Consider the following 25901-nt stretch of genomic DNA (forward strand, 5'->3'; position numbering starts at 1 on the left):
AAAGCTCACACCAGGGGGTGTGGGCCAGGTGGGCGGCGTCCCCAGACCTGCAGCCCCAAGTAGCCCACTTGCTTGTAACCAAGTCCTGGAAGTGTCCCTTCCACCCCTGAGCCTAGATTCTCAACTCCGGCTGAGAATTTCCCGACACATCGCCACCCCCCCATGCCAACTGCAGCCGCCGCCTGCCTCTGTGTGGCCCCGCCCCCTCGGTCCTGCTCAGGCCTCCACCGGCCACCCTCCCCGCCCCCCGTGTCCTCTTGAGCCCCTGGCCGCCCACCCCACCCTGCGCCATCTGGGGGTCTCCCGTCGGCTGCTCCCACAGAGACAGGGCCCCTCTCTGACGTCCCCACTGCCCCACGGTGGGCCCCAGGTGCCTCACTGGGGCCCGCGAGGCCCCAAGCCCAGGCCGCCTGGCCCTCACCCGCTCCCGCCCGCAGTTCGAGGAGCTGGTGTACCTGTGGATGGAGCGGCAGAAGTCGGGGGGCAACTACAGCCGCCACCGGGCCCAGACGGAGAAGCACGTGATCCTGTGCGTCAGCTCCCTCAAGATCGACCTGCTCATGGACTTCCTGAACGAGTTCTACGCTCACCCCCGGCTGCAGGTGGGGCCCGCTCACAGCCCTCCCTGCCGGGCGGGCCCCACGCCAGGGGGTCCCCAGTGCGGGCAGGGGTGGGCTCACGGCCCCGCCCCCGCCCCCGCCCCCGCAGGACTATTACGTGGTCATCCTGTGCCCTACCGAGATGGACATCCAGGTCCGCAGGGTCCTGCAGATACCCCTGTGGTCCCAGCGGGTCATCTACCTGCAGGGCTCCGCGCTCAAGGACCAGGACCTCATGCGAGCCAAGTGAGCCCCCCCAGCCCCGCCACCGCCGCTCGGCCGCCCACCTGCCCCGCCCCGGGCCCCCCACGTCGGGGCCGGTCTCCCTCGGGTTCCGGGAGCGGCTCAGAGTGGAAAGGGGGGGCCAGCACCGCTGGGCCTGCGGGGGAGACAGGCACGTGGGTGGGTTTCTTTTCAAGACAGGCTGGCAGGGTGACTTGAGGTGAGAAGACTGAATTCTCAAGTGGAACTTTCCAGAATGTGCCTGCGCACGTTCTGGGACATCCGGGAGCCCCCGTCGCAGCTTCGCTCCCGGAGAGGGACGTGTCTCCGCGGTGCAGCCTGGGCTGTGCCGGGGCTCGGTGGGCCCGGGCGCCCTCACCCTCCCACCCCCTGACCCCTGGACCCCGTCATCTCGCCTGTAAAACTGGGACAGGAGTCAAGCCCCCTGCCTGCAGGCGGTGGCGGTGGCCGGGGACACAGCCTTGCTGTGACCCAGGGCCTGGCTCTAGCCCCAAGGGGTGGGGAGAGGGGCAGGGGCTGCCAGGGCAGGGACCAGCTGGGGACCGGTGGGCTCCAGGGCGACGCAGCTCAGAGGGCCAGGTCTCTGACCCCCATGTCCTGGGCACTCGGGGACTGGGCTGCCACGCCCCTTCTGCAGCCAGGGGTCCTCGGGCGGGAGGGAGGGCAGTGGAACTGGTCACAGGTCCCCGTCCTTGGGCAGCCCATCCCGGGAGGGACAGGCTGGCGGTCGGGGACCAGCATCTCTGCCAGCAGGTGTCCCCCTTCCTGCCGTGCCGCGGCCCCGCCGGGTTGGTGGGGACACAGGGGACGAGCCCCCGCACAGCGGACTCTGCCCGGAGCCCCGGACAGCCAGGGCGGGCGTGGGGCCGGGCCCCGGTGGCGCTCAGCTCCGTGCTTTGCAGGATGGACAACGGGGAGGCCTGCTTCATCCTCAGCAGCCGCAACGAAGTGGACCGCACGGCAGCGGTGAGTGCGCCGGCCCTGCCCAGAGCCCCCGCTGCTGGGCCCCAGCGCTGACTGACCACGCCCTCCCCGCCCGCAGGACCACCAGACCATCCTGCGAGCCTGGGCCGTGAAGGACTTTGCCCCCAACTGCCCCCTCTACGTGCAGATCCTCAAGCCTGAGAACAAGTTTCACGTCAAGTTCGCAGGTACGTAGGATTGGGGCCACGTGCACGCACAGGTGGGGGCGCCCCTGCCGCGCTGGCGGGCCACAGCACGGGCCAGGAGCGCGAACAGACACGGCCAGAGCGGCGGGCAGAGGGGGCCCCAGGCAGGTCCAGCTGTCGGAGACACTGGCCCTGCCCCTGGGGGCCGGCAGTCAGCGAGGGCAGGTGCACCCGCGGAGCTGGGCACCTGGGGGACGGGTGGGCGAGGTGGGCAGAGGGGGCGGGGAGGGGCGTGCCCTGGGGGCAGCGCTGCCGTCCCGCCCGCAGACCACGTGGTGTGTGAGGAGGAGTGCAAGTACGCCATGCTGGCCCTGAACTGCATCTGCCCCGCCACGTCCACCCTCATCACGCTGCTGGTGCACACGTCCCGCGGCCAGTGAGTGTCCGCCCGCCCTGCGCCTCTCCGGGGGGACCGGGATTCGGGGGGCGGGGGCGCGTGCAGCAGGCAAGGGTCCGGTCCGGGGAGCCGGAGGCTGGGGTGGGGGGACCACGTGTGCGGACCCAGATGAGACGTTCGTCCCAGCCAGAAAGTGGGTTTTGGGGACTCTGAGCGGCCAAGTGGTGGCCCCTAAAAATCAGACCCTGGTGTTTATGGCTTTTGAAAACTGTCCAAGTGACCTCTCAGACCACCCCAGAGGCTCAGACAGACAGGGAGGGGTCAGGTTCGAGCTGGCCTTGCTGGCCTCCCCCCGCCCCGTCAGCAGCTGACCTGGGCGGAGGGGCAGCCACAGTGGTGACGTCCCTGCCCGCCCAGGGAAGGCCAGGAGTCCCCGGAGCAGTGGCAACGCATGTACGGGCGCTGCTCGGGCAACGAGGTGTACCACGTGCGCATGGGCGACAGCAAGTTCTTCCGCGAGTACCAGGGCAAGAGCTTCACCTACGCCGCCTTCCACGCGCACAAGAAGTAGGTGCCCTCGGGGGCGTGGGCTCGGCCACCCGCACTCGGTCCAGGGCGGGGCGGGGCCTCGGGGTTGGACGTCAGAGTCCGCATCAGCCCCAGTTTGCCCTGCCACGTGGCTTCCCCTTTCTGACCTCGGGTCATCGGGTCAAGTGTGCAGGGGGGCGTCCCACACCCTAAGGGAGGGCTCTGCCAAGGGTCTCCCCCCGAACGGCCCTCAAATCCTGGCTCCTAAGACCTGGTCCCGCAGAGCTTGCGTTCCTGGGCGGGGCCCCACTGAGCCACGCCCCCCATGCGGTGGGCGGGCCATCTGAGTCACGCCTTCACCGCAGTGTGGGTGGGGCCCCGTCGAGCCACGCCCCCAACTCTGTGGGTGGGGCCCGCTGAGCCACGCCCTCTCCGCGGTGTGAGTGGGGCCCCGCCGAGCCACGCCCCTCCCCCCCAGGTACGGCGTGTGCCTCATCGGGCTGAAGCGGGAGGACAACAAGAGCATCCTGCTGAACCCCGGGCCGCGGCACACGCTGGCGGCCTCCGACACCTGCTTCTACATCAACATCACCAAGGAGGAGAACTCGGCCTTCACCTTCAAGCAGGAGGAGACGCGGCGGCGGGGCCTCGCGGGGCCGGGCCGGGGCCGGGGCTCCTCCCACTTGCCGGTGCACAGCATCATTGCCTCCGTGGGTGAGGCCCTGGCCCCGGCCGGGCATCCGCCGGTGCTCCCCGGGGCCGACCCTGCTCTGGGCCGGGTGGGAGGGCCAGACGACCCTGCCCGGGGCCCAGCCTCAGCCTGCTGGTCTGTCCAGGGGGGCCACCCTGCCTCCTGCAGGTGCTTGGTCTGCATCCGTGTCCAAATGCCTGCCGGGATGAGGCCACCCTGCGTCAGGGCCACCTGGGGAAACTGAGGCTCAGGTGCCAGACTCCCCTGGGGTGGTGCAGCCGGACAGGACCCCGGTCTCGGGGGCATGTGCTGTGTCCACCTCCTGTGGAAGGCGCTCCCCCAGGGAGAGCCCCAGGGAGGGGGTGCCAGCCGGGTCCCCGCTCTGTTCCAGGCACGGTGGCCATAGACCTCCAGAACACAGAGTGCCCGCCGGCCCAGGGCGGCGAGTGCGGCAAGCTGGCGCTGCCCACGGAGAACGGCTCGGGCAGCCGGCGGCCCAGCATCGCGCCGGTGCTGGAGCTGGCGGACAGCTCGGCCCTGCTGCCCTGCGACCTGCTGAGCGACCAGTCGGAGGACGAGATGACGCCCTCGGAGGACGAGGGGCTGTCCGCGGTGGAGTGAGTGCGGCCCATGGGGGACGGGGCGGACCTGGGGGGAGTGCAGGGTGCCCTGGGAGAGGCAGGGCCAGCGGGCCGAGTCCCCGGGCTCCCATGGGTGGCGGCCCGTGCTCTGACTCAGGGCTTCCAAACAGTGTCAAGGGGGACCCTTTTTGGCAGATGGAAGCTTCTGGGGACCCCTGTACCCAGACCCCACGGCCACCGGGGTGGCTGCCTTCAGCCTGGCCTGTGGAGGTCACAGGGAGGGAGCCCTCAGTGACGTGCCTTCCAGGCCCGGGGGCCACTGGCCCATCCTGAGCTGTCATCCTGCCCGGGGTTGGGGGCCATGTCTTCTCACTGTCCTTCCTGCTGTCCGTCTGTCCTCAGCAACTCTTGGCCACTTGGCCTCGGGCAGCACAGACAGGGCCATGGCCCACTGCCGGCCCGAGTGTCCATCCCTCGCCACAGCCCGTCTCTGCTCCTGGCCTTTGCCACTGGGGTGGAGTATGTGGGCACAGATCCGCCTGGGGGTGGGGACAGAGCTGGGGGCATCGGGGAGGGGGCGACCTGGGGCCTGGCGCCCCCGTGTGGTCACTCCCGCTGGGGTCCTGGGGGGCGCCAGCCGCTCTGAGGCTCCTTGTCCTGCCCCAGGTACGTGAAGGGCTATCCCCCCAACTCACCCTACATCGGTAGCTCCCCCACGCTGTGCCACCTGCTGCCCGTGAAGGCCCCCTTCTGCTGCCTGCGGCTGGACAAGGTGAGTCACCGGCCACTGGCCGGCTCCGGTGGCCTCACTCTGCCAGGGAGCAGTGAGGACAGCCACCCTTGACCCACACTCTGACTCACAGCCCGGCTGTCCAGCCAGCTGCTCTCCCGTCCCCCTGGCCTGTGTCCACGTGAGAGGCCTCTTTTCCCCAGATGTCCCTCTCGTCCCAGGCCGCTCACCAAAGTGGGGACACAGGTGTCTGACCTGCGGGCCGTTCTCCAGGTGGGCTGTTGTCCTAGTGGCCCTCACTGTCCTGCACGGTGACGCTGTCCCCACCGCACCCTGTGTGCGGCTGTCCCCCTGAATCCAGAGCCTCCTCGCCCTCCCTCGGGACTCTTGGTGTTTTTCAAAGCACAGGCGGGTTTGCAGACGTGTTCACGGGAGAAGACAGCATGTGCACTCGGGGCAGGGACACCCGAGGTGACGCGTGTCCTTCTGGAGGCCTCCTCGGTGAGGCCGGCTCGGCCACGTGGCCCCGGGGCTCCGCCAGGCCCCTCCGCCGCAGAAAGCCCCAGCTCTGCCTTTGCAGGGCGCGGGTCCCTGTGGGGACAGGCGTGGGGCTAGGTGACTCGCTGCTCCTCCAGACTGCCCCCCAGCGGGGGGGGGGCTGTGTCTGTGCTCACCTGTGCTCATCTGGGACGGCCTGCTGTGGGGAGCCCCTGCCTGGCGGGGGTCACATGGACTCCTGGCCACTGTTGGCCGTCAGCCCTGGAACCAACCTCTCCTCCAAGGAGCCCCCTCTCCCTCGAGTGGAAATGACACTGGGTGTGGCGGGGAGGGTCGCTGTGTCTGGACCTCTCGCTGGACTGAGCTAGAAAACGTGGACACACACGAACACGCACCCCATGCGTGTGTTCATTTCCGAATCTGCTGAGACCTCGGCGCGCACACGGACACCTCCCTGCCTGCTCCCTGACGTGGCTGTGGGCCGTGGGCCGTGGGCCGTGGGGGGCTGGCTGACTCGGAGCGGCACGCGCAGGGGAGGACGGGAGTCCGATGGCGTGGGCGGCTCCCGCGGGGCGAGGGGCTGATGCCAGAGTCCCGGGCTCCGTCCACTGGAGTCTGGGGGCCCGGGGCCCAGGGCCCGGCCGCAGCCCCGCCGTGAGCACCGGCGCCTCCCCCGCAGGGCTGCAAGCACAACAGCTTTGAGGACGCCAAGGCCTACGGCTTCAAGAACAAGCTCATCATCGTCTCCGCCGAGACGGCGGGAAACGGGCTGTACAACTTCATCGTGCCGCTGCGGGCCTACTACCGGTCCCGCAGGGAGCTCAACCCCATCGTCCTGCTGCTGGACAACAAGTGAGGCGCTGGCCCAGCCGCTGGGGGGCGCCCCGCCCCCTCTGCCCGTCTCCCTCCCTCCTGGCCTCTCGTGTCCCTGTGCCCCCGAGACTGGGAGCCCCGGGGCACCCCACGAGGCACGGCAGCCCAGACCCCCATTTCCCTCCTGGGCCTCAGTTTCCCCCGAGGGAAACGAAGAACAGACCCCTGGCCTCTAAAGGCGCCCCCGGGTCTGACGTGCCCCTGTCCCCGGGGCCCCTGCCCTGCCCAGCCCCGCGCCCCCAGGACGGCCGCCCACAGCCCCCGCTGCCCCGCAGGCCCGACCCCCACTTCCTGGAGGCCATCTGCTGCTTCCCCATGGTCTACTACATGGAGGGCTCCGTGGACAAGTAAGGCTGGTGCCTGGCGGCCGCCCGCTTCTAACAGGGGGTGGGGGGGGCTTGCCCTAGCCCTCCTGCTCCCCAGGCAGGCTGAGCGTGGGGAGGCTGGGGGGAGGGGCTGGCTCCAGGCCCCCGGGCCGCGTGGCTCTCCCGCCAGCCTGGACAGCCTGCTGCAGTGCGGCATCATCTACGCGGACAACCTGGTGGTGGTGGACAAGGAGAGCACCATGAGCGCCGAGGAGGACTACATGGCCGACGCCAAGACCATCGTCAACGTGCAGACCATGTTCCGGTGGGCGCCCCGGGCAGGCCGCGGGGTGCTGCCCTGACCCCTGTCCCCTGCCTACAGCTGCGGCCTGGGACCCCCTGACCCCGCCCGTGACTGCCCCCCCCAGGCTCTTCCCCAGCCTCAGCATCACCACGGAGCTCACCCACCCTTCCAACATGCGGTTCATGCAGTTCCGTGCCAAGGACAGCTACTCTCTGGCTCTCTCCAAACTGGAGAAGGTGAGCGCGCCCCCACCGCCCGGTCTGAGCTGTCAGGTTCGGGGCCTGGGGGGCTGGGCCGAGGAGCTGCGGAAACCGGCACCTGCCCTCCTCCAGCCGGGGGCTTCAGAGACCAGAGACGGGACTCCCATGGGTCTGGGGTGGGGCCCAGGGGCTTGGGGACCAGCCACCAGGGACACAGGCCCCAGCTCTGGAGGTGTCGCCTTGGCACGTTTGCTGCCCCCCACCCCAGCCCCCGCTCAGGCCAGCGGCAGCAGCAACTTCCACTTTGAGGGGCAGGGCCGCGTGTTAGGGCGAGGGCTGCGCGCGAGGTGCCCCGGGTGAGGCCAGGGAGCCGGCGCGTTGCCACAGAGGAGGCCCCCTGGTGGGACACCGTGGGCGACACCTCCACGGATTCAGTGCTCTCGGAGCTCACCGGGGTGCCGCGTCTGCACGCGGCGCGCTGGGCCCTGCTCGTGGGCACCTCCACCGTCCCGCCGCACGCACCCCACTCGTGAACACCCGTCCGGGACAGAATCACTGAGGCCACTCAGAACGGCAGGGCGGCCCCAGCAGAGGGTCGCACCGAGCACGGGGCCCCGTGCGGCTGCTGGGGCCGCGCCCCTGAGCCCCACTTCTCAGCAGAGCCCCGCACCCTCAGCCCGGGCCGCAGTGCGCCCGGCGGGGACTCGTGGCTGGGCGCTCGGGCCTGTGCTCAGCTCCGCCGGTGCGCGTGCTCACGTGCACGCGTGCAGGCCCCATGGTTGCCACACACGTGTGCGCCGCCCGGCTGAGCCCCGCTCTCCCGCAGAGGGAGCGGGAGAACGGCTCCAACCTGGCCTTCATGTTCCGCCTGCCCTTCGCCGCCGGCCGCGTCTTCAGCATCAGCATGTTGGACACGCTGCTGTACCAGGTCCGCGGGGGGCGGGGGTGCCCACAGTGCCCGCCGGGGTGCAGCCGGTGTGGGTTCCCCGGGAAGGTGGACCAACCCTGGGTGGCTCTGAGTCTCGTCCCGCCCTGAGCTCCATGGGGACTCACCTCTAAATGTCCCCAGTCCTCCTCCCAGAAGACATGCCTGGGATCCCTTCTGACCTCAGCCACGAGGGGAGTTAGGGACCGAGGCCAGGCAAGGCCCCTGAGCTCCATCTGCTGGCTGAGTTGTTCCCTGGGCCAGGCGGGGGATGGGGAGGGGGGTGGGGGGGGCATCTGTGTGCCAGCTCGGGAGGCCGGGGGCGCCTGGCCGGCGTGGCTCCGGGAGGGCACAGCCGGCCTCACCGCACCTCCCTCCCGCAGTCCTTCGTGAAGGACTACATGATCTCCATCACCAGGCTGCTGCTGGGGCTGGACACCACGCCGGGCTCCGGCTACCTCTGTGCCGTGAGTGAGCGGCGGGGCCGGGGGTGCGGGCTGCCGCGGGAGGCTTCCGGTCGCCGCCCCGGCTCGGCCCAGGGTGTCCCCTGCCGGCCGCCGCCGGCCCCGCTCAGGGCGCCCGACCCTTTCAGATGAAGATTACCGAGGGCGACCTGTGGATCGGCACCTACGGCCGCCTCTTCCAGAAGCTGTGCTCCTCCAGCGCCGAGATCCCCATCGGCGTCTACCGGACCCAGAGCCACGTCTTCGCCACCTCGGAGGTTCGCGGGCGGGCGGGCGGGGCTCCAGGGGGCGGGCGGCCCCCCGCTTCTCCGGGTTGTGGGACCATCCCTGTCTGTAGTTTGGGGTCCGGTCCACGTGGGGCGTCTGGTGGGGCCCCTGGGCCTCCCAGAACAGCAGTGGCGGCCTGGCCCGCCGATCCCACAGGGGCTTCGGGCAGCGCTGGGGGGCAGGCAGAGGCAGCCCAGGCACCCAAGTTGCCCCTGGTTCCCTTTGCAGCCGCACGACCTCCGAGTCCAGGTGAGCCGCCCCCGCCCCGTACGCCTAACACTGAGGGGTCTGCAGAGGCCTGCCTGGGCCCAGACCCCCGCCCCGAGCCTGGGACGGGTGCAGACCCTGGGTGGCACCGGCGTGTGCTGGCCGCGGAGCAGCTCAGAGGCTCGTGGCATCGGCCTCTGTGCCGATGGGGACACTGAGGCCCAGGGGGGTGAGGACCCCCAGGCTCCCCAGCCACACGGGCCATCGGCAGGGCGGGTTCCTGCCCTCCCCCACCACTCTGGCCCGGCCTCCATGTCCCCAGCCCCCTGCTTCTTAAGGTGCCGAGTGGGGGGAGGGTTCCCCACATCCCCCCCAGAGCCCCCACATGCTCACGGAGCCAGGCACAGGCCCTATGCTTCCCAGCCCACCATGTTTCGCACCCCGGCTCCTTCTGCCCCACAAAGTGGGGAAACCGAGGCACAGAGAGGCATGACCCTCCATGGCAAAATCGGGACATGCCGGGCCCGGAGGTGAGGGAGCTGCCCTCGCCCCCAGCACATGGTGGACAGGTGCCAGGGTGCATGGGTGCCAGGGGCTAAGGAGGGGGCTCGGCCTGGCCCCCTCTGGATGGAGAAGGAGGGCACTTGTGTCCCTGGGCTCGGGGGCCCCCCTCAGGAGGCAGGGACTGTCTTCCTCCCCGCCTCCACCAACGGCTCCCCAGCTGCACCCCCACCCAGTCCCTCGGCCTCTGCCCTCCGTCCCTCACCCCCCTGCCCCGGACAGTCCCAGATCTCGGTGAGTGCGGACGACTGTGAGGACACGCGGGAAGTGAAGGGGCCCTGGGGCGCGCGGGCAGGGACCGGTGGCACCGGCGGCAGCAGCATGCACGGCCGGCACTCGGTCGGCGGCGACCCGGCCGAGCACCCTCTGCTGCGGCGCAAGAGCCTGCAGTGGGCCCGCAAGCTGAGCCGCAAGAGTCCCAAGCACGCGGGGAAGGCGGCGGCCGAGTGGATCAGCCAGCAGCGGCTCAGCCTGTGCCAGCGCTCCGAGCGGCAGGAGCTGTCGGAGCTGGTCAAGAACCGCATGAAGCACCTGGGGCTGCCCACCACCGGCTACGGTAAGGACGGACGGACGGACGGCCGCCCGCCACGGCCCCCGCCTCCCAGCTGTGCGTCTGTCCGCCCGCACACACTGGCCACGGCTGCTCGGAGCCCTCCAGCGTGGGACCTGCTGGGCCAGTGCCGAGCCCCTAAGGGAGGGCTCAGCCCCCACTCTGGGCCTCGGTTTCCCCATCTGCAGCTGGCGGAGCCTGGGGTGCAGGGGGAGGAGGCTGCAGGGTGGGGAGGGCCAGGGTGGGCTCCCTGGAAACCGCACGGAGCACAGGTTTTGGTTGGGGACGGAGGGGCCACCTCGAGCCAGGCCCGCCGGTCATCGGGGCCGGGGGGCCGCCGTGTGCCCGGCGGGGAGAGCCCGGGAGCCTCCCTCGCCAGCCCACCCAGCAGCCAGCGCACCCCCCGGTGGCGGGGATGGGGAACAGCATGGAGACCCTGCCGTGGGCCTCAGGGAAGCCCTGGTCTGCCCCTCCCCCCGCAGTACAGCCACCCCACTCCTGCTGCGTCAGGGGGACCGTCACCGGCGTTGGCAGGCGCAGGCTGCCCCTTCTCTCTCTCTTGCTTGCTTGGGAGAGAAGTTTGTGAGCTTCGCCGAGGACAGGCCTGGCTCTCGTGGGTCAGTGCTCCCTCCCTCTGGACGCTGCCTCTGACCCGGGGTCCGAGGGCCCAGCTCCCCGCTGCTGCTGCTGCCGCCGCCACCGCCGCCGTGCCCACACCCTGGGCTGTGCCAAGGCTCTGGCCTGTGCTGGGTTCCTCTTGGGGCCTCTGCGATCACTTGGGCCTGGCTCTGTCCCCTCCCCCCACGTGCTTCCTGCCGTCTGTCCCCTGGGTCGGAGCCCGTGAGCCCCCTTCCCAGTGAGATCAGCTGGCCCCGGGGTCTCTCAGGCCAGACTGTTCACTGGCTGTGCAGCCCTGAGCCCACGTGGGACTCAGGGTTTGGGGGACAGGTGACACATGAGGGCCAGCCCAGCCCTGTCCCCATCACACCCCAACTACACAATTCACCTCTGTCCCCTCCAGTGTCCCTGCCTGGGTGGGTGCTGTCACCCCTTCCAGGGGGAACTGACGCTGAAGCTCCCAGCCGGTGTCCCGTGTTCCCAGTCCCACGGCGAGCGTGGGCAGGTGGAGATTCCAGCCCGCCGACTCCCGGAGTCCTCAAGACCCCCCCCACCCCCACCGCCACCCCAGAGCTGGGAAAGAAGGAACAGACATTCAGTGTAGACCTGCTTCCCAGGCGGCCAGCGCCGGCCACTGGCGCCCTGCGCCCCGCTGCAGCTGGCTGCCCCCGCCCCGCTGCGCCGGTCGCGTGCTGCTTGCTGACCTCTCTCTCTCTCTCTGTTTCTGTCTGTCCCTCTTCCTGTGTGTTCCGTAGAGGATGTAGCAAATTTAACAGCCAGTGATGTCATGAATCGGGTTAACCTGGGATATTTGCAAGGTAATTCTGCTCCGGCCACAGGCAGCCCTGTGCGAGCCCCACCCCGGCCGGGCCGGCGGACAGGACACCGGAGAGGGTCCCTGCAGGCAGGGCCTCGGTGCTTCCAGATCCTATGGCAGGGACCTGGCTGCCCCTCGTCCGCAGCGGCTGCTGGTGACGGGCTGGCCCGGGGGTCTGTGGCTGGCGCCGGTCCCATGGCAGCCCCCGGGCCACCCCTTGCTTCCTCTCCTGCTTGCTAAGCCCTGCACCGCGGCTACCCTGACCATGCAGGAGCGCCACCCCAGCCTGCAGCTGCCCCCTAGGGACCCAAGGACCCTGAGCCCCCACCCCAGGCCTCCCTCGGGAAGTATCTGGATGGTGGTCCCACGCCAGGGTCCTCCCGCGTGGCGGGGCATGGTTCCCCTGGGAATGGGTCCGCTCCGCCCAGAGACTCCCTGGGCCGCCCCGGCCGGGCGGGTGGCCGACGTCCTGCCCTGAGAGCCAGGCAGAGTCCAGGCCACAGGCCTCGCTGCCGAGACCCCTCCCTTCCCTGGGGGAGACTCCGCGTGGCCCCAGGGTGTCCAGGAGCTGACAGGCCTCCTGGGCCCAGGGAGCATGAGCTCGGGGGAGCTGTGGGGCAGGCCTGGGCCCAGGCACGGCGCCTCCACGGTCCAGGGGCTGCAGGGCTGGCGTCGGCATCCAACCCCAACCCTCGCTTCGTGCTTTTCCTTCCTCGACACCCGTCCCTGGAAGACCCAGGGCCGCCCGGGTCGGTGTCTGGTGGCTTCCACGAACGGTGGCGCTGTCGCCCCCTTCCTGCTCCCCGCTGAGGCCCCTGGTGGGGGTGCCACCCCCACAGGGTCACCAGGACACGGTGGTGTTTGCTGAGCACCCCACCGTGTGTAGGCGCTGGGGGGGTGCCTGGGCCAAAGTGCAACACCAGAGGGGAGGCGTGATCTTGGGGGGTGACCCCATTAGCGGGGGGTGACCCCATTAGCGAGGGCTGCAGGGAGCCCCCTGAGGGTGTCTACATGATGCCCCTCTGCCCTGCAGAGCCCCCAGCCCCGACCGCTCCTGACAGCCGCTCGGGGCGGGGGGGGGCACCCCAGCGACCCCCACCCGTAGAGCAGGAAACTGGGGAGGTGCGAGAGCACAGGGTAGAGGCCCGGGGCCGGCATCCCCCGAGGAGGCCTGGAACTCTGGTCGGTGTGAGGGTGAGGGCAGGCCGAGGTCTGCCCAGCCCCCTGACACCACCCTGGGCACAGCGGGCTCGTCCTCCTGAGTGAGCACACCTACCCTGGCACTGCAGCCCCCCGCCCCTGCACCCCTGCACCCCCACCTGCGCCCCTACAAGCACAGCTGAGCCCAGCTCCACCCAGTCTTCTGCAGCCAGGACGCCAGGGCCCGGCTGCCCGGGGAGAAGCAGGCCGGAGGCGGGGGAGGCGGGGGGGGGGGCTCAGGAAGACAGGTGTGAGCGAGCGAGTGAGTGAGCTCCCGGCTCTCAGCAGAGGGCCCCGCCTGGACCCCTGCCTCTCCGTTCACATCACCCATCAGCGTGGCCAGAGCTGATGGCTGTGGTCCGCCGTGCAGGGTCCCCAAGAGCTGCCTTGCCCGCACCCCGCCTTGTACCCAGCTGCTGCACACTCCAGATGCCCGTCTGTGCGCTGCTTGCCCCCCCAGGAGATGCATGTGGGGTGCGCGGGGCCAGGAGGGGCCTCCCCACACAGCCTCCAGCACGAGCCAGCAGTCGCAGCTCCCGCCAAAGGGTCCCGGAGCTGGGAGACAGCCCAGGCCCACCTGTGCCATACCTGCCTGCCCCCTGTCCCCAAAGCACGCTGGGCCCCACCTGCTGCTGTGGCATCGGGTCCCCCTGGGACCCATTTGGCTTGAACGCTCCAGCTCGGTGGAGCTGCAGCCCCTGCCCCTCTGGCTCACGGCAGCTGCCCGGCCCTGCAGAGCTCTGTCCCCTCGCCAGCGGCCCCGGCCTCTCCACTCCCGCCAGGGGGAGCTGGGGGCAGAGGCACCCAGGACGGGACCTCTCTGGAGGGCTGTCCCCGTGGTAGCAATCCTGGGTCAGGAGGTGCCCTTCTTTAGATGGGCAGACAGAGGCCACGAGCCTTTGTCTCCCCGCCAGAGGACCCAGGCCGCTGGCGGCATGGTGGCCGGGGAGAGAGCCGTGAGGTGACCACTGTTTCTCCAGAACCCGTTCTTACTCCCTCAGGTCCCACACCTCAGCAACCCAGGGAGCTGCACACCGGGCTGTCCCCTGCATGCGCCAAAGGGCCCCTCTGAGCTGACAGTCACGGGAGCAGGTTTTGGGAAATAGGGGACACGAGTCCAAGCAGGTGGCTGAGTGAGCGCAGCGGGGGTGGCCTGCCTGGGCCAGGCGCACGGGGCCCTGGGGGTGGGGCAGGCCTGAGGGCTGGGGGGAGTGTGAGTGCAGGTGTATACAGGTGTGTGTTGTGTGTGTTGCCTCTGGCAGGTGTGCACTGCTGCCCACTGGTCCGTGCCTGTGGTAGGTGTGGTGGGTTGTGTCTGCCAGTGTACAGGCGTCCACAGGCACGTGCAGGTGGGCGGCTGTGCGCAGGTGTGTGCATCCGTGTGCAGGGTGTCGGGTGTCCACCGTTTGTGCAGGCAGTAGTTGTGTGTAGGTGTGTAGCTGACTGCGGGTGTCGCGGGCGTCCACTGATCTGTGCAGGTGGCACGTGCAGGTGTGCTGCGGCTGTACACAGGTGTGTGCGGGGCCCACCGGTTTATGCCCGTGGCAGGCGTGTGCGGCGAGCTCGGTGCCCGTGCTCAGGGCAGCCACAGCCGTGAGATGCTGGGTGCTCGGGTTAAGCAAGCTCCCCGGCGTGTGGGCTGGAGCCGGCGCCCCTGCCCCTCAGGACGGACCCCGCCTCTGCCGGCCGGCACCCCGGTGCCAGGGACACGTGTCCGTGAGGGAGTCACCAGGTCAAGGGGCTCAGGCAGGATGACCAGAAAGAGAAAGGGGGGGAAGCTTCCACAGCTGACCAGAGCTCCTGGCTCCCCAGGCTGGGGAGAGAGGAGGTGGGCCGGGGCTGAGTGGCCACCTGACCGTGCATCTCCTTTGCAGATGAGATGAATGACCACCAGAACACCCTGTCCTATGTCCTCATCAACCCCCCGCCCGACACGAGGCTGGAGCCCCACGACATCGTGTGAGTGCCCCATCCCGGGCAGCATGGACACCGCCCTGCACCCCAACACCGAGCATGCAGCCACCCAGGCTGGCTTCCCTGCCCGGGGCTGGCACTGATGCCCGGGGTCCCCCGCCCCACCCGCAGGTATCTCATCCGCTGTGACCCTCTGGCCCACGTGGCCAGCAGCTCCCCGAGCCGCAAGAGCAGCTGCAGCAACAAGCTGTCCTCCTGCAACCCCGAGACGCGTGGCGAGACGCAGCTGTGAGCCGCCCCCCAGGGCCGCCCGGCCAGCCGGCCTGCGGCACGACGCATGAGCACGCACGGACCTGCCCCCAGCCCACCGCCACCTGCGGCCGCTCCCAGACGTGACCGGGAGAGGAGACCTCGCACGCGCAAGGGGAGGCTGCAGCGGGAGGCCTTTTTTAACCTGTTTCTACGAATCTACACGATCCGTGTCTCTCCGCAAACGTACCACAGCCTGTGACCAGGCAGCTGGGTGCGGGCACGGAGGCCGGGGCTGGAGACACACCCAGCTCACTGGATGGGAGAGCCGCGCCGCACCGTGCCACGCACGCCCAGCCCGAGTTTCACGTCTAGGCCGTGGGGCTTGCCCACACTCCTGTGTTCTCTGCTCCATGGGTCCCAGCTGGCCTTGGGCACAGGACTGTCAAGGTCTGGGCTACAGTCGGGCCGCGAGGGGCTGCCCTGCCAGCGGGGGCTCCGGCACCGGGCAGCAGGCCAGTAGGCCAGCAGGGAGCCCCGCCCAGCAGAAAATCAGAAGCACAGGAGGGCCCCGCCGCTTGGCCAGGAGGCCGAGGACGCGAGAGAAGGGTGGTGGGCCGCTGGGAGACCCCCCTGAGGGGCTTGGATGCATCGGGGCCCCCACAGCGGTGACTTGGGCCTTTTCCCGTTTTGCACTGAGCTTCCCCAGCCGCGGCGTTCCTGGGCACCGGGCAGAGAACAGTGCTTTCTGAGGCCTGTCCGATGCCCTTTTAACACCCCATCTGAAGCACAAGCCAGCCGCTGGGCTGCTGGCGCTGTCTTTGGGACCAGAGTTCTCTCATCGAGGGAGGGGCTCTGGGCGGCGGGCACCCCGGTGCCGCAGTGGCGCCCTCGTGACGGACAGGTTTTTGCACGGTCAGTGCAGCACCTTCTATTAAACGGATGCTTTCTGCAAGTGTGAGGACGGTTGCGAGGTGTCCCCTCGGCAGCCTCCTGCACCAGGCCTGGGGCTCCCCTCCCAGCCGCCCCGGTTTCAAGAGTTAGACTACCTGCTGAGACACCTCCCCACGAAGGCCCAGGCCCCAGGGAAGGCCACCAGCCTGGCCCCACCTGGAGCAGGAGGCAAGGCCTCTGTGGTCCTGGTGGTGGGGAACCATGGGGGGGGGGCTCCCTGGCAAGTTGCCCAGCCCTGGAGGCCAGGGGAGCCCCGGGGGTGGGCATGGGGACCCAAGACTGCGGGGTCACCGGGGACAGGGCCACCCGGGGGGAAGAGTGCGCCTCGCCCGCACCAGGGCCTGCAGCCTTGCTCACACAGCACCCCAAGCGGCCACAGCGGAAGGCCCAGTGCACCTGCAGGGCGGGGGTGGCCGGGGACAGCTTGAGCAGTAAACGGGCCGAGCCCGGGCCGAGGGGCGATGTGGCCCAGGGGCCTGCCTTCCCCCTGGGGCAGCCTGGGACTTCCCGTGCTGGCAGTGTGGACAAGCCCTGGAACGGTGGCCCTGGGGTGGGGCGTCAGGAAGGGGCTGGGAAACCCCCGAGCTCTTCATGGAGCGATGGGTTGCAGATGTGGGTGAGGGTGGCCACTGGGGACCAGGGCCAGCCCAGCGGGGTGTCAGTGGCTGCTGGGGTTCCCTGTGGCCCGTCACCCGCACAGTGAGCCTGACAGCTCTCCTGGCACCCCTGCCCCAGCTCCCCGGGGGAAGGGCACACCGGCAGGGGTCACTGGACAGGGCTCCATCGGGTGCTGCAGCCCCCGAGCCCCACACTGGGAAGACGCTGCCCCGGGGAGTCGGTGGACTCGAGGCTGCCGTGGGTGGGCTGGGGCGGTGGGCCGCAGGCTCCCCGCAAGCCGGGACGGGTGGCACCCTCACACCATACACCCCATAAGGAGATGAGAGGTCCTGGGAAGGGGGAGGGAGCGAACACCAGACCCCGCCAGCACCCGGCGCGGCCAGGAGAAGGCGACCCCAGCATTTCGTGGCCGAAGTTTTCAACACAAAATCGGTGGCAAACCTGTTTCCCTCATTCCCAATCTAACGGGAGGCTGTTCGCCCACAGCAGCAGACCCCGCGCCGTGCTGGGCGACTTCCGCTGGTGTGCAAGCGGGGACAGGGTGTCTGTGGCCCCCCCCGAGGCCTGGCGGTAAGGCGTCCACGTGCCCCACAAAGCACTCTCAACTTCCGTGAGTCTGAATGGAAACCACAAACACCCCAAAATCTCAAAAACAAGTACAATTGAGATCCTGGGAGAGGACAGGCTACAGTACCCCTAAAACGCTGACGGAAACCAGACATGGTGGGCACAGAGCAAGGAGGGGCAGACGAGGTTGTGAACAGCAGGTGGGGGCAAGGTGCTGGCCAAGCCACCCACGCCCGTGTCCACGCCCGGGCCTGAGGACATTGGTCGGAAGACAGAGCCACAAGAGGATGGAGAACGGGGCCCCCACCGCGGGGGGACGAACACGGGTGCTGTTGGGGCCTGAGATTCGGCCCCCACGGAACCACGGAGGCAGGCACCCCTGCTCTAGAACCTCACCTTTATCCTGGTGCACACCCTGATGGTCTCAAAGGTGCCTTTCCTTTCGGGGGCTCCAGTTTGAGTCAGGGGTCTTGGAGGCTGCTCGTGTCTTGCTGGGCGGACGTCTCGACAGTCCTGCAGGGCAGAGAGCACGCTGCATCCGAGGTCCAGGGCAGCGGGCTGAGTGGTTCCGAGTCCAGGACCTCAGCCAACTTACCTGGGGCTCGGGGAGCACCTCCTGGCAATCCTGGCCCCCAGGGCGGTGGTGGGCCAGAGCCGCCTTCCTCCTCAGTGAGGTCAGCAGGAGCCTGAGGGCAGCTGGGAACACCTCAGGGTGGGCCCCCCAGCCTGAGCCTGCCCACCAGCGGCCGGGCCAGGCCCTGCAGCTCCCCCACCTGAGCCCAGTGTTGCTGCTGTCTTCCGCCTTGCTCCCGTCACAGAATGCTAAGCTGCGAAGGACACCATTAGGTCTGGCCTGGAGCCCCAGGCCTTGAGGGTGGCTGTCCCTGTCCGTGGCGCTGCAGGGGCCCCTACCTGGAAGGGATGGTGGTTCAGTCTCCTGAGCCACAGACCCAGCAGGCCCCACGCCGTGCTCTGTGGCCCCCCTGCAGCAGAGGCCATTCTGGCCCCGCCCAGCGCACGCGGTAGGCCCGGCCGGGTATGGGGTGCCCTCCTCTCTGGGGGAGATGCCCGTCCCCAGCAGCCCCGCCTCCACGGAGGGCCACTCTCGTGCCACCGCTGCCAGGGTCCAGCAGGCCCCAGAGGACCCACCCTCTTGCAGGCAGGGCAGTCTCTCCCCCTGGTCAGCAGCTGGAAAGCTGGACGCAGGCCCCTCCCGGGAAGAGGCAGAGGCAGCAGGAACTGGGACCTCCAGCACCTCCTGTTGGGGCGCCGGAGCACGGCCGACCCCGCAGCGGCCACCACGACAGCCGCGCAGCCTGTCTCGCTCCAGGGTTCGGGGAGGCGGGGCGAGGCCTGCCCTCACAGCGTACGAACCTGCCGTGGCGCACAGACCTGTGGGCGATCTGGAGGCATGTCCAAAACTCTCCCCAGGGACAGAGGCCCAGACACCTGGGACATCGAGGGGCGGCCGCTATGTCCAAGTTTGCCGGAAGGTTCCGTGTGCTGACCGGCCCCACTGGGGAGACCAGGAGTGGGCGGGAGGGTGCCGCCAGCACGCCCACAGCTCCACGGAGAGAGGCGCCTCGGGCCGGGCCTCCCCGCAGTGGGCCCAGGGCCCCTCCCAGAGGCCCGCCCACCCCGGGCTGCCTCTGGACACGCCCTGGGTCTGCCTGCAGGACAGTCGGCAGGGCTGTGTCCCAGGAGGAAGACACTGTCGCCCACTTGGCTCCACAGAGGAAGAGGCGATGTCATTTCGAAACTCCCCTAAAGCAAGTAGCTGGGGACGCTGACCGAGGAAACGAGCTGTGACCACCTCACACACACACACACACACACACACGCGCTGGATAGAAAGCAAATCAGGTGCTTTATTACAGTTTAGTGCTCTCTTAAAATAAATACCATAGAACATCAGACAGACGGGGGGACGACGCACGCCGGTGCAGAGCACGTGACGGGGGCCATGGGCCACTCAGCCCCCCCCCCGGCCACAGCACCCCTGCAGGCACAGGACAGGGCCAGGGCTGACACCGTACATGCAGGACTGCAACCAGCCGTCCCGTCAGAGCCGGGGGACACTGGGGAGCCTTGTCCCTCCTAGGGTCCGGGCCCCTCTCTACCTAAAACTAGGAGACATTCACACTCGCCTGACGTCCTTCCCACTAGCGTTCCGTCTTGTTCTGCAGTGCGAGACAGATTCAAGTAACACTCCCAAGAAAGTATGTGCAAAACGAACATGAATGACTCCAGAACCTTCCAGCAGTCGGAGCGGCTGGCTGCCGTGCAGGTGCCGGGGCGGGGCTGCGCGGGCGCCGAGGGAACACCTGCTCCGGAGAAACGTGAGACCGCGCGGCCCGGGGAGCTCCGAGAAAACCGCCAGTGGCCGCTGGATGGTTCTCGGTCCGCGGCCAGCGACCGGCGTGGACCGAGGCCCACGCGCCTCCAGGGCTCGCCGCCCTGCCAGAAGCAGGAGCCGGGACAGATGAGTCATGACAACAGAAGCACTAAGAGAACTGTCACTCGAGTGTACCACCTCTGAAGAGAAACATGCTGAGTGAAAAATGCTCTACTTGACCCGGGCCTGTCTTTATTGGAGTGAACACACCGCCGGAGCACTGCCCGAACTCGGGGCCCCGGCTGTCGGGCGGTCCTCCCTGCACCGTGGCCGGGACCGAGACGCGGCAGAGACGGGCCTGCGGACTCCAGTGCTTTTGTGAACTGCTGTTTTCAGTAAACTTTTTCTGAGCAGCAAAGAACAAAAATCATTTTCAGAAATCCCAGGATCGGGTATAAACGTTGGCAGTAGACACAATCAATAAATATCGCACGTCTCCCAAGTGAACGAGACCCCGTATGAGTTCCTTTCCTGCAGACGCCCGAGCACCCCGGCCGACCGGGCGCCGTCTCCGTCCTCCTCCCTCACGAGGGCCCCGCCGCCGCCGCCGCTGCCGCCGGCGCGAGGGGCCGGGCCGTGTGCAAGGGGGTGAGGCGAGAGGCCAGGAGGCCGAGTCAGTCACTGTCAGTTTACACCGAAGAACTTCAAGTAAAAGGACCCCTGCCCCACGCACGCCCCTTGCCAGGCAGCCTGGGGGCGGCGGTGACCACAGCGGTGGTGGGACCCGGCGCGCGTCCCTCCGTGCCAGCCCCGCCCGGCGTGCCGCGCGGGAGGAGGGAGGGGCGGGTCCCCGCTGCCGCTGAGGAGCCGCTTCGGAAAAGGTCTGTGGCTCCTCACCCTTCGCGCCCGAATGGCGGAAGCACGCACGGGCCCACGGCACCTCCTCGGCCCGCGCGCGGCGCGTCACTTGCGCGTCTGGGACTTCTTTGGCACGGCGGGCCGCTTGGGCTGCCACAGGTGGTTGTGGATCGTGAGCGCGTCCACGCTGACGGACATGGTCTTGGCGGGGATCAGGTTGAACTGCTTCCGGTCCGAGCTGTACTTGTACAGCTTGTCGATCATCTTCTTGGTGATGCTCTTCGGGCCCGTGCCCGTGAGCTTGTAGATCTCCTCGGTGTCGGGGTAGTAGCAGTAGAGCGCCCGGAACTGGCAGCCGGCGTCGCGGAACAGGATGATGTAGTGGTTGGCGTCGCACTTCTCCAGCTCCTGCACCGGGGCGGGGAGACACAGGGGAGCCTCAGAGCGGCTCCGGGGCCGCCCCACCCGCTTGGACGCGCCGGGTCGCCCACGTAGGGGGTGTCGGATGTCACTGAGGCTTTACTTACACACGCCTTGCAAACTAAGTGAAAACTCACAAGGAAAGAGGCCCGATATCATGAACCACCAGGGAAATGAAACCACCACAGCGAGACCCCATCCCGCACCGGGCGGCTGCAGCCAGACGGGCAGCGGCGCCAGGAGGCCGGAGAGACAGGGGCCTCGCACGCTGCTGAGCACGTCCGTCACCCCGGGCACGGGGGGCGGCAGTCCTCGAGACCGACACCGGTGCCCACAGGACCTCACACACGACGTCCAGAGCGGCAGACCGGTCACGGCCAAGCAGCAGACACAACCCGAAAGCCACCGGAGGGGGGTGGGCACACGAGCTGCCGCGGAGACTCCCTTCCCGCAACCCGTCCACAAAGACCGGGAGGGGCGCAGGAGGGGCGCAGGAGGGGCGCGCGAACGCGGGGCCAGGGCTGGGGAGGCACCGCAGGACTGTGACGGGCACGGGCTCCTTCCGGGGACGTGGGCTGGGGCTCGCCAGGGGTGCCCGCCCACTGCGCTGTGCATGGGCTGGTGCCACCAAGCTGTACTCCTACGGGGAACTTCGAGTGACGTGCTGGTAGCCTGCCACAGGAGGACCTGTGCCAGTGTCTGCTGTACTGAGGTCTGAACTTTGAAACATTTTTGCGTTAATAACTATCAAAATAAGTCCTCCTCCTACTGGGAAAGCCCTGGTAGGACTTTCTACCCCAGCACTTCTAAAGGGAGGTCCAGGATCCCTGAGACCCGGGCTGGGGTCCCCGAGGCCCAGACCTGGCGTGCTGCCGGCTTGTCTGGCTCCGCCCTCGGCCTGGATGTGGGAGTGGCAAGGACCCAGCTGCCCCCACAAAGCCAGGAGCCAGGAGAGTCTGTGACACTGTGAGACAATGCCAGTCTCCTCGCTAGTGTTGTTTCAGGAAACAGTTCTTTTTCGCAAATGTATACTGTTTTTGTCAATGTATATATAATACATGTATTATTTTAAATAAATAATAATGAAACATATATTTTAAACATTAAGTGTAAAAACCAGAATGCAAAACTATATACATAATATCCATTTTAACTGCATACAAGCTGTGATTAAACAGAATAAGATCAGATGCACAGGAACAGCCCCTCTGGACCCCAGACCCCACGGCCCACTCTGGCGGCCGCCCTCTCCTCTGGCTCCCCTTACCCACCCTCCGCCCCGTCGGCTATTCTCGGCCAGCGGCAGTGTGGCCGGGCAGGAGGGGTCCGTCCATGCCTTCTCATAGCAGAGCGGGGGTCCCTACGCTGACAGAGGCCCCACGGGAGCTGCCCTGTGACCTCTGATCCCCAGCTCCGGGCTCCCAGGAGCTCCTCCAGCCGCCTGGGGCGTCCTTCCCCAACTGCACGGCCCTCCCGCCCCCTCCAGGTCTCCGCCCCAACGCACGTCATTTTCTGACCAGCTGGCCCCGCCGCCGCCCTCGGGGCCCTGCCCTGCTCCCCTGCAGCCTTCCCCAGGCCACGTGTCGCTTTCTAACCAGCAGCCCGAGGGCCAACGGCGGCACGCTCACCGCGCCCGTCTATTCGCACGCTGTCTGTGGCCACTTTCCACGCTGCAACGTCAGGACGGAGCTGAACACCCTTCCCGTGTGCCCTCTGCGGACGCGGTCAGGGACCGCAGCGCACCAGCTCCACCGCCCAGACCGCTGGCTCTGTCCCCGCAGGACGCCAGCGCCCAGTCCAGTGCAGCGACACCGAATGAAGAGGAGTCCCCTGCGCTCCACAGCAGGGACACCACTGTGCACCCAAGACCGAGCTCCTGTCAGGCTGCGGGCACACCAAGTCTAATCTTGATGCCTAGTCTATTCCAAACGCCTTCCAGAGCCTGCCACTTGCTGAGGCCCGCAGCACCTCTCCCCCAAGGGCCCAGGGCCTGACACCGCTCTTGCAGAGGTGTGACCAGTGTGGCCTCGGCGGGGGACACCCAACACAGCAGAACAGAACCAGCCAGCGCTCCCCCAGACCTCCCCTTCTCCGGGTCCCGGGGCTGAGCTGGAGCCACTGTGACACCCCTCCCTCTCCTTCAGCCCTCAGGGCCCTCTCACCCACTCCTGCCAGCCCCTCCCGGCCCACCCCCGGCCCCGTGTGGCTGTCCTCAGGAGCAAAGCAACTTCCAGTCCGCTCCGGCCCGTCTCCTCTCTCTGCGGCCACCTGCCCTCAGCCACCACACCAAGCCCACTGGTTCCCGCACCGCGAACATAACGCTGCCCCCCTCCCACCTCCCACTCCCTCCCGTCCCCCCTCGGGGCCTAAGGCTCCTCACGGGCACCCAGGCCCCAGCTCCGCCCTGGGTGCAGCCCCTCCTCGTCCCTGGAGCCACCCGATGAGCTGTGCGTGGCACGACTCCGAGGCGAGCACGTGTTCTCACGTGCATCCAAACCCGCACACGGCGACGGGCCGACGCGTGTGAGCAGCGAGGGTGTCTGCTGTAAGAACGAACCCGGACTCACGCACGCCCTTCCTCGGCCACACCCCCCCCACCTGCGCGGCCCCTCCGACACTTGCCTCTAATATGGAGTTCTTGTGCGGCTCGTTCACCTTCCCGGCCAGGCAGCAGTGGGACACGGCGTTGTGGATGATGGGCTTGTTGGATTTGCTGCTGGGCTCCTTGAAGAGCTTGGGGCCTGCGGGAGTCGGGCCAGAAAGTGCCGGATTAATGCCCGGAGGCGCACGCGCACCAAGAAGACCAGCCGTTTCCTACGACCAAGCAACGGCTAGGCTGAGCTAGGGAGGTCCGTGCTCCTTAAAAGTGGGAGACCCACTTCACACGTATTTGAAAGAATTCTGAGTTACAAATTTTAAATAAACTAAGGAAAAGACTACATTGTTCATGATTCATCCCCTTCCTAGTTTCAGTTTCTTTGATTCAGGAATGACAAAACAATTTTTGAAGTCTAAGGCTCCCAAGCCCAGGACACGTGACTCAGCCTCGGGGCCGTGCGGATGGGCAGGCGCGTCACCTGCCCCCGAGGCAGCCGAGAGCCAGGCAGTGCCTGCTTCGGAGACCCAGACGCATGCCCGTGACCCCCCCCAGACTCGGGTGTGCGCCCACGACCTATCCGGGGAGCGAGGCCGTCACCTGTGTACTCGGCCACCGAGGCGAGGGAGGACGCTGCGGACGCTGTCTCCCAGTCTCTGTCTGTGCTCCTGCTGGGGTTGCGGCTCAATGTGGGCAAGGCCTCCAGCGACTCAACTCTGAGGGAAGGGACAAGGGGAGGACAGGGAGGTCAGGAGCACGCACCTCTCAACATAGCTGGCCACTGGCCTGTGGAATCTACCCTGAACTGGGCCAGCCACACCTCAAGCAATAAGGACCATCAGCAGGGAGGAGGGACGGACACCAAGAGGGACAAGCACGCTGGCCACGCCCCATCCCATAAACACAGCTCTGGGCACAGTGCAAAACCTCAGGCACCGGCGTGATGGAAGTGGACAGGCTGGAGGGGAGACGGCCTCCACTGAGAAGGTCACGTCCATGCAGCCTCTGGCAGGGCATCTGTGCGGTGGCCACACAGGGCCCAGCCACTGGGAAGCAGGGAGGGGGCAGAGGCAGCTGAGCCCAAGCCTTGCGCGGGTCTCAGTGACTCTCAGTCCACGTCCAGGCAGGCCTGAGCAGTGTCCTGCGCGGCTGTCTGCCCTGGTCACAGCAGTGCACCTGGTGGCACGGCTGGCCCAAGCTGCCCACGCGAGGGAGGCGGGCAGGGCCGGAGCTGGAGCCCAGCCCAAGTAGCTGACCATCAGAATGCAAGTCCATCCGGAACAGAGTCCCTGAGAGGTATCTTCCACAAAGCCCAGGCGACGAGAGGCCACCGGACAAGTGAAGAGGCGCGACACTGGCCGTGACCACAGGGCACACACATAATGAAGGACAGGTGGGGTGCGGGCCCCTGCTACTAGAGGAGGCACCAACACCCCCTCCCAAATCACTCGTCCGCCCGTCCGAGAGGACTCTTCCAGGGAGGGCCGGGGAAACCCTGCCTTAAACGCGGCCTCCGACAGGACACACCCTCCCCCCGGGCCGTCCCGCTCACAACCCGCCGCCTCAACCTGCAGGCGGGGAGCGCACTGAGGGGGGGTCACCAAGTAACTGGTCCGTACGTGTCAGAAGGGTCAAGGTCAGAAAGAAAAGGAAGCTGCAGAACGCCTGTGGCGCACGTGGGCCTGCCTGGGACCGTGACTGGGGGGAGTGTGACTGTGGAAACGCGGTTCTCACGGCTCTCAGGGACACCACCCAACAGCTGGGACGACCGAGTGTGGGCTGTGGAGCGGGGGAGAGTGCTGGCTCGACAGCCTCGTTAGGTAAGGACGCCCCACCCGCGAGAAACACGGCCCGGCGTCTCAGGCAGAGCAGATCTTTTCAGCTCAGGGTGAGAAGGCGGACGCCACCGGGCTGGGAGGGCGGAGAACGTGACAGGAGCGAAGGCTGCAGGGCGTGCCCGGCCCGTGGGCCCACGCCCTGGGGCCCAGCGCCACCTCCCACACCGTGTCCTTACCGCTGGGCAGGCGTGCCCCCCGAATGAACACTCTCGGGCTCGGTCGTCGCTGCGGAGGCCAAGGACAGGCTGGAGCCCGACTGGGCCCGGCTCAGGTTGTCAGCTGCCAGAGACAGACGCACTCTCGTGAGACACGGGCCCGTCCCCCACCGTGTTTGGGCACCAGAAAGAACCAGGCACCAGCCGCCGCCTGAGTGACACCCGGAGCTGTGCAGCCCCATCTCCCGCCCTTGGGAAGCGATTGAAATGTCCACGGGGCAGCGTCCCTTTGGGGAAGGGGCCCACGCCGTCCCCCAAACCACAGGGCCTGCTTACGAGTCGAGGGGCACTTGGTCCCCGAGTCGCTGCGAGGCTCTTCCCGGTGCACTGACTTGGGCCGGGGCTTTCTCGGCTTCGCCTTGGAGTTGCTCAGCCCTTGCTCCTCCAGGATCTGCTGCTGCTTCCTCCGCAGGTACTCCTGCTTGATGAGCTCACGCCGTGCCTTCTCCTCCTCCTTCCGTATCCGGTCCTCCTCGGCTTTCCGCCTGAGAGCACAACGAGACAGTCCTGGTTACAGAGCCCGGTCCCACTGCACAGCCGCCGCCACGCCCAGCAGCACAGCCCGGGCTGCCCGACGACGGGATGCACGCACAGGGCTGCCGCGCCTGGGGTGGAGACTCAGGGGGGAGACCCCCAGGAAGTGCACGGGCCCAAGGGGGGGAGGAGGGCG

General features: G+C 68.0%; 2 protein-coding genes across 6 annotated transcripts in view; one reads left to right on the forward strand and one right to left on the reverse strand.

Annotated features, from left to right (window-relative positions):
• Positions 1 to 15831, forward strand: part of KCNT1 (potassium sodium-activated channel subfamily T member 1) — a 43540-nt gene extending 27709 nt beyond the window's left edge. For 3 of the 4 annotated variants that reach the window (XM_045846458.1, XM_045846461.1, XM_045846460.1), the window contains 21 exons: positions 438 to 602; positions 709 to 845; positions 1745 to 1808; positions 1885 to 1993; positions 2279 to 2387; positions 2766 to 2915; positions 3355 to 3590; positions 3959 to 4184; positions 4815 to 4920; positions 6056 to 6228; positions 6525 to 6596; positions 6745 to 6879; positions 6983 to 7094; positions 7885 to 7986; positions 8367 to 8450; positions 8576 to 8704; positions 8943 to 8963; positions 9705 to 10038; positions 11406 to 11468; positions 14542 to 14626; positions 14753 to 15831. In XM_045846458.1, the coding sequence (XP_045702414.1) occupies positions 438 to 602; positions 709 to 845; positions 1745 to 1808; positions 1885 to 1993; positions 2279 to 2387; positions 2766 to 2915; positions 3355 to 3590; positions 3959 to 4184; positions 4815 to 4920; positions 6056 to 6228; positions 6525 to 6596; positions 6745 to 6879; positions 6983 to 7094; positions 7885 to 7986; positions 8367 to 8450; positions 8576 to 8704; positions 8943 to 8963; positions 9705 to 10038; positions 11406 to 11468; positions 14542 to 14626; positions 14753 to 14873 (2733 nt within the window). In that variant the 3' untranslated portion in view covers positions 14874 to 15831. The remainder of the gene's footprint in view (positions 1 to 437; positions 603 to 708; positions 846 to 1744; positions 1809 to 1884; positions 1994 to 2278; positions 2388 to 2765; positions 2916 to 3354; positions 3591 to 3958; positions 4185 to 4814; positions 4921 to 6055; positions 6229 to 6524; positions 6597 to 6744; positions 6880 to 6982; positions 7095 to 7884; positions 7987 to 8366; positions 8451 to 8575; positions 8705 to 8942; positions 8964 to 9704; positions 10039 to 11405; positions 11469 to 14541; positions 14627 to 14752) is intronic. The other variant, XM_045846459.1, reaches the window with a different exon arrangement.
• A 2982-nt stretch (positions 15832 to 18813) lies between these two features.
• Positions 18814 to 25901, reverse strand: part of CAMSAP1 (calmodulin regulated spectrin associated protein 1) — a 44278-nt gene continuing 37190 nt past the window's right edge. For both annotated transcript variants that reach the window (XM_045846136.1, XM_045846137.1), the window contains 5 exons: positions 25508 to 25716; positions 25193 to 25295; positions 23779 to 23894; positions 23205 to 23323; positions 18814 to 20570 (listed from right to left, as the gene is read on the reverse strand). In XM_045846136.1, the coding sequence (XP_045702092.1) occupies positions 20268 to 20570; positions 23205 to 23323; positions 23779 to 23894; positions 25193 to 25295; positions 25508 to 25716 (850 nt within the window). In that variant the 3' untranslated portion in view covers positions 18814 to 20267. The remainder of the gene's footprint in view (positions 20571 to 23204; positions 23324 to 23778; positions 23895 to 25192; positions 25296 to 25507; positions 25717 to 25901) is intronic.

This window comes from Phyllostomus hastatus, unplaced genomic scaffold (assembly GCF_019186645.2).
Source record: "Phyllostomus hastatus isolate PE091 unplaced genomic scaffold, TTU_PhHast_1.1 phas_contig_495, whole genome shotgun sequence".
Classification (NCBI taxonomy): Eukaryota; Metazoa; Chordata; class Mammalia; order Chiroptera; family Phyllostomidae; genus Phyllostomus; species Phyllostomus hastatus.